General features: G+C 29.9%; 1 protein-coding gene across 1 annotated transcript; it reads right to left on the bottom strand.

Moving 5' to 3' along the window:
- Nucleotides 1-368: 368 nt before the first annotated feature.
- LOC124935007 (calmodulin-binding receptor kinase CaMRLK-like) lies at nucleotides 369-3,981 on the bottom strand. The gene is made up of 2 exons (XM_047475477.1): nucleotides 2,451-3,981; nucleotides 369-1,184 (listed from the first exon to the last, which is right to left on the bottom strand). Exons 1-2 carry the CDS (start codon nucleotides 3,952-3,954, stop codon nucleotides 559-561), a joined length of 2,130 nt encoding a protein of 709 aa, XP_047331433.1. The 5' UTR covers nucleotides 3,955-3,981; the 3' UTR covers nucleotides 369-558.
- Between the last annotated feature and the right edge of the window lie 1,555 nt (nucleotides 3,982-5,536).

The raw sequence follows: 5,536 nt of genomic DNA, 5'->3' as shown, positions 1-5,536 counted from the left end.
TATAAATTGAATAACAAATATTTTTTTTTTTAATAAATCTTAAAACATTTTATATAAACAATTTTATAAAAGTTTGTTAATCTTTCAAATTTAATCTGATTTTTAATTTCAAGTGTAATAACTTAAATTACAAATAATATAATATATATTCAATCTTAAAAACATAAAATAATTAACTATAATCCAACATTATTTCATTCCCTCATTCATTAAAATCACTTAATTCATTAATTAAAATATTTTAACATTTTTTTAAATAAACATAATTTTTCCCACAAAACTCAAACCAAACAAATTTTACAGAAAATATTAAATAAAGTTTAACAATTCACATTTTTTTTAAATTAGTAATAAATTTTAATTCCAAACAAAAAAAAAAACTTTGAAATCAAATGAATACAAACTCCTTAAGAAGAGACAAAACAATACTTAAGTGAGATTTTATGCCCACATACTCCCCTTTTTTAATATCTGTTTTTTTTCAAAAGTTTTTCAAACCCTAACTTTCCCGCCTTTCCCATGTCACTGTGTCAAACAACTGAGTTAGAAAGAGTTGACTCAGTTGTGATCCTCAGTGAAGGGATGCACATCTTTTAACATACCCACTACTTGCTTCATCGTCGGCCTCTTACCCGGTGTCTCCGCCGTGCACAAATACCCAACTCGAAGAAACTCAACCATCTTACCAACCTCAGACTTCTCCCCTTGTCTAATCAACCTCGGATCAATCGCCTTAACCCCACTTCCATCCTTCACCATCCTCCTAACCCACCCAACCGTCTCATCCGATCCCTCCTTACCCGTCACCAACTCCACCAACACCGCCCCAAAGTTAAACACATCAGCCTCAGTCGACCCCACATTGGTTTCAGAGCTGAACCCAAAATCCGATATTCGAGGGTCAAAGTTGTCGCCGAGAAGGATATTCGAAGGGACCAAGTGTCCATGGATCACAGGTCGGGAACCAGCATGGTGGAGGAAGGCTAAGCCACGAGCTAACCCGACTGCGATGCGATGACGGGTGAGCCAATCTGTCTTTTCCGGGGAGGGTAGGTTTAGGGGATTGTCCCAAGTATCTGCAGTCCAATCGTCAATGTTGATGGGAGGAGCAACGGGGAGCTCATGAAGCCAATTACGAAGATCCCCGTTAGCCATGAATTCGTAAAGCACTAGCTTCTGCTTTCCTGTGTAAGATAATGTTGGGTTATTATCACACCATTTATCTCTTCAATCTCAATAGTCTTATTTCTTTTACAAAAAAAAATCCAGATTTCTTTCAAATAACCTTAAATCAAGCATGAATATTAAATTAATTAAACATTCCTAGTGAATAATTAGATGCAAAACTGAACATTAATATATATATTATGAAAGGGCGCATTAATGAAACAAAAACTGGACCCATAGAAAAAAGGCAAACAAACAAACATGCAGGCATGCAGAGATAGAGATAGATTTCCATGTTTTCTGACTTTTTTTAATTAAAAATCTTAGTGGGCAAATAAATGGGTATCATTAATCCCAACCATCATCGAGAACAATAACTGTCTTTCTTTCAAATGGAGCACTAGGCATAATTAAATGATTTTGAACATTACAGTAAAATCCAAATTATCACGTAAAACAATCCAAAAAGCAGAAAAATAAAATAATGAAAGCTTTGTTTGTACAACTGGGCTACGTCAGGTCTACCACGTGAATACCATTAACTGGTTTAGTTAAGTCACTCTCATTAGAGCTATTTTCATATATATATTAAAATTTATTTAGCTTATGTGCTAAAAATAAAATTAATAATAATTTTTTTGTCAAAAATTTGAAATCAAACCATTATTGATTGAAGAAGTTGATCATCTAAAAAATTATTCAAAAATTCACTTATTTTATCTATTTTTTACCTAAAAAAATTCATTTATTTCAATCACATATTTTTAATTAAATAAAATAAAATCAATTTTCAGACAAAATTTTCAAGTTTTATTGTGTACATAGCTATATATTATATACAATATTAATTTTAAATGATGCAACTTTTGTCTTCGATGAAGACATATTTTATGATTTTATATTGTTTTAATTGTGTGATAAAATATTAATTTATTTGAAAATATATATAGAACATACAAATTATTAACTTTTTGTGTAGAATAAAACAAACATGAGAATTTTCACAAATTAATAACTTAATATTTCCTTTAAAGCATCAAATATCAAAATATTAATTTCTAGAAAATCATTAATAAGATTAATATACAACAAAATTAAGAAAAGATTTTTTTTTATAATGAATGATGTAATAATAACAATAAACTAATAGAGATGTTATAAGCCTATAGATTTCTTTAGTGATTTTTAAAGAAGAAAGATTTTGTACAATTTGAAAGGAATTATTTGAAAATTTTCATGAAATCAAACATTAAAGCCATAAAGACAGAGAAAGATCATCACACCTGCAATGCAGTAGCCAGAAATGGGCAATAGATTTGGGTGTCTAAGCCTAGCCAATCCTTCAAACTTAGCCACAGCCTCTTCATAACAAACACTTTTTGCTTGTTTCAAAACCTTAATCGCCACGTGGATATCGCCGGGCAGCACTGCCCGGTAAACGGGCCCACATCTTCCCTCCGACAGCAACGATTCCCGTCCAAATCCCGCCGTTGCTGCAATCAAATCTCTGAAAGTCAAACTCATCAACGGCTTCTCAAACATCACCACCGCCGCCGAAGACGGTTCCCTTATTTCAGCCACCCAAGAGATTCCTGATTCTGTTTCGAATGAAAAAGGCCCCGCTTTATCAATCTTGAACGGTACTTGAACTGGTTGCTGCTCTGAGATTGAGATTGACCATAACTTACTCCTTCTCGCTTTATCCCTCTTTTTGTAAATGCAGCAGAAAACGCAAGAAAGTACACCAATCACGGTTATGACTGGGATTAATACGGCCATGAGTATAAAATGCTTCATCTTTGATCTGGGTTTTTGCTCTCTGGTGTTTCTTTTTTGAAAATGAGGGGTTTTGTGAGTCGAGTTTTTCAGTAAGTGAGGTTTCTGTTCTTCCTCGTTTAGAACGGGAGTTTGATTTGGTGGGTTTGAAAGATTTCCAGCTTGAATGAACGAAGAACGGCCGAATTTCCCCAGAAAATACGAACTTAAAACCCCAGTGAAATTATTGAACGAGATGTTCAAGAACTTCATGCTGCTAGAAATTGGAGGGAAATCAGAAGGAAAATAGCCCTTCATTTTGTTATCAGACAAATCCAAGTAATGAAGCGATTGAAGATCTGAAATGGGTTTGATGTTGCCTGAAAGATTACAACCGGAAACGTCTAAATGTTGTAGCTTGGTCAAACCGGAAAACCCAAAAGGTAATAATAGTTTGAGATCATTATTGGACAAGTCAACAAGAGTTAAGTTTGGAAAAACAGAGAGGGATGTTAAATTGGTGAATCTGTTAAACGACAGATTTAAAGTCTGAATCGATGATAAAAGAGGAAAGTTTTTTGAAATGGGTTGAAGACGAATGGTCCCTCCGAACCTATTGTTAGAAAGATTAACATTGATTAGTGTCGGAAGAGTCCAGAACCAACCTGGTACAGAGCCTTTAAGGGAGTTGTTGGAGAGGTCAATGGTTTGAAGATGGGAAAGGTTTCTGAGGAATTTCCATGAGATAAGGCCGGTTAAGTTTTTGGAGGAGAGATTAAGGGATGTGATGGGTGGAGGATCTGTGCAGGTGAGATTTGACGGCGATGGTTGTCGGAGAAAGGAGGGGTTGAAACCGGCGACGGAGCTGAAGGCTTTGGAGATAAGGAATTGGTCGGTGCTGTTGTTACATGGATAGGAAGAAGAATGTGCGGAAATTAGTGAAATGAATAGCACCATTAATGTCAAGAAGATCTTCATTTTCGTTTTAGGGTTTTGAACTTTTAGCCGTCTTCTTCTCCTTCCAACTTCCATGCTCACGAGAGAGAGAGAGAGAGAGAGAGAGAGAGAGAGAGGCACTTTTGAGATTTGTCTGTAATGATGTTATAGTGGGAAAGAAAGAACCTAAAAGATAGTCTTGGTGAGTGAGCTCGTTTGATTTTAGGTTTCTTCAGAACTTTTTAAATTTTATCTAAAATATTATTAAAATGTATTTTTATTTAAATTTAAAATTTAATAAAAATAAGGAAAGACCTTCATTTTTTATTTTTTTAAATCAAAAACATAATTCTATTCATTTCGATTGAATTACTGTTTTCATTAACTATTAAATTTATTTTAAAGTTATATATTGATACTCTTAACAAAAATTGCATTAATCTTTTCAAAATTATCATTTATTATTTTTAAATAATGTTTAAATAAATCCTTGTTTAAATGTATTTTGGTATTTTGTTGATAAATTAAGTGACATGATATTTGAAAATTGTGATTTTTATTTTTTAAATATTTGGAAGATTGTGATTTTTATTTTTTAAAGTAACATATTAATTATTTGAGATTTTTGAATAATAATAAAAAATAGATTATTTAGATTTTTAATTTGTTAAATTGTTATAAATTTTTTTTTATATTTTATAAAATTAAAATTAAAATATTTAATATTTTAATTTATAAAATTAATAATTTAATGGTTGAAATAAGAGTTAGCAAAGTAAAATTGTGTAAATATTAATAGCTCTGAAAAGAACCACTCAAAATAATCCAAAAATTAAATTATATTTGTTAATAAATTTTCTAACCCAAACAACTCTAAACCATATTAATTCTTTCTTACTATTCATTCATGACAGTTTAATTTATTAAAAAATATTATAATAATTCAACTTATTTTTATATTTTTCAGAAAGATCAACAAAAATATTGTATAACTGAACATCAAACAAGCTATAAGGGTTGTTCAAAGTTAGAGATTCTTGAGTTGAATTTACTTAAAAAGAAATAAATTCAATAACATCATTTCATTCAATTTTTTTATAATTTAAAAAAATATATATTTTAACATAATATTTTGTAACTCTATTACAAAGGTCTCGTTTGATTCGGTGTTTATAAATTATGTTTTAGCGTTTGCGTAATAAATTGTTACAGTAATTTTACGTAATAAACTCACCTAAAAAATTATAATCAAGCACATTTTACATTTAAACTCAATTTTTTATTTATCTCACTCCTCATTGTTTAAACTTATAATCTCAGCCTTTTTCTCTTGTGTCATTTTTAAATATTTTTTATTCATTCTCTCATCTATTTTCATTTATTTCTAATCATTTTATTTAATTTTTCTTATCTATTTAATCATTTTCTAATTATTTTATTTATTATCTCCCGTCTATTCTAATTATTTCTAATATTTTTATATATTTATATAAAATTATTATAATAACAAAAACATATATTTAAATATATTTTTATAAATAGGTATCTATATATATATAATAATCAAGTAAAATATGAAATATAAATAACTAATTTTATTTATAATTATAGTTTTAGAAATCAAACTAACCTTAATGAATTATATAAAAATATCTATAATAATTTAGATAAATAAAAA

This window comes from Impatiens glandulifera, chromosome 1 (assembly GCF_907164915.1).
Source record: "Impatiens glandulifera chromosome 1, dImpGla2.1, whole genome shotgun sequence".
Lineage (NCBI taxonomy): Eukaryota > Viridiplantae > Streptophyta > Magnoliopsida > Ericales > Balsaminaceae > Impatiens > Impatiens glandulifera.
The sequence above is the reverse complement of the archived record's forward strand: the minus strand, read 5'-3'. Positions and strand labels throughout refer to the sequence as shown.

Excerpts from the sequence above, each read along its gene's own strand:
- LOC124935007 (XM_047475477.1), bottom strand. The coding sequence starts at position 3,954 with ATGGAAGTTGGAAGGAGAAGAAGACGGCTAAAAGTTCAAAACCCTAAA. Across the intron at positions 1,185-2,450 it reads TTCTGGCTACTGCATTGCAG|GAAAGCAGAAGCTAGTGCTT; the intron begins GTGTGATGATCT and ends TATCTTACACAG.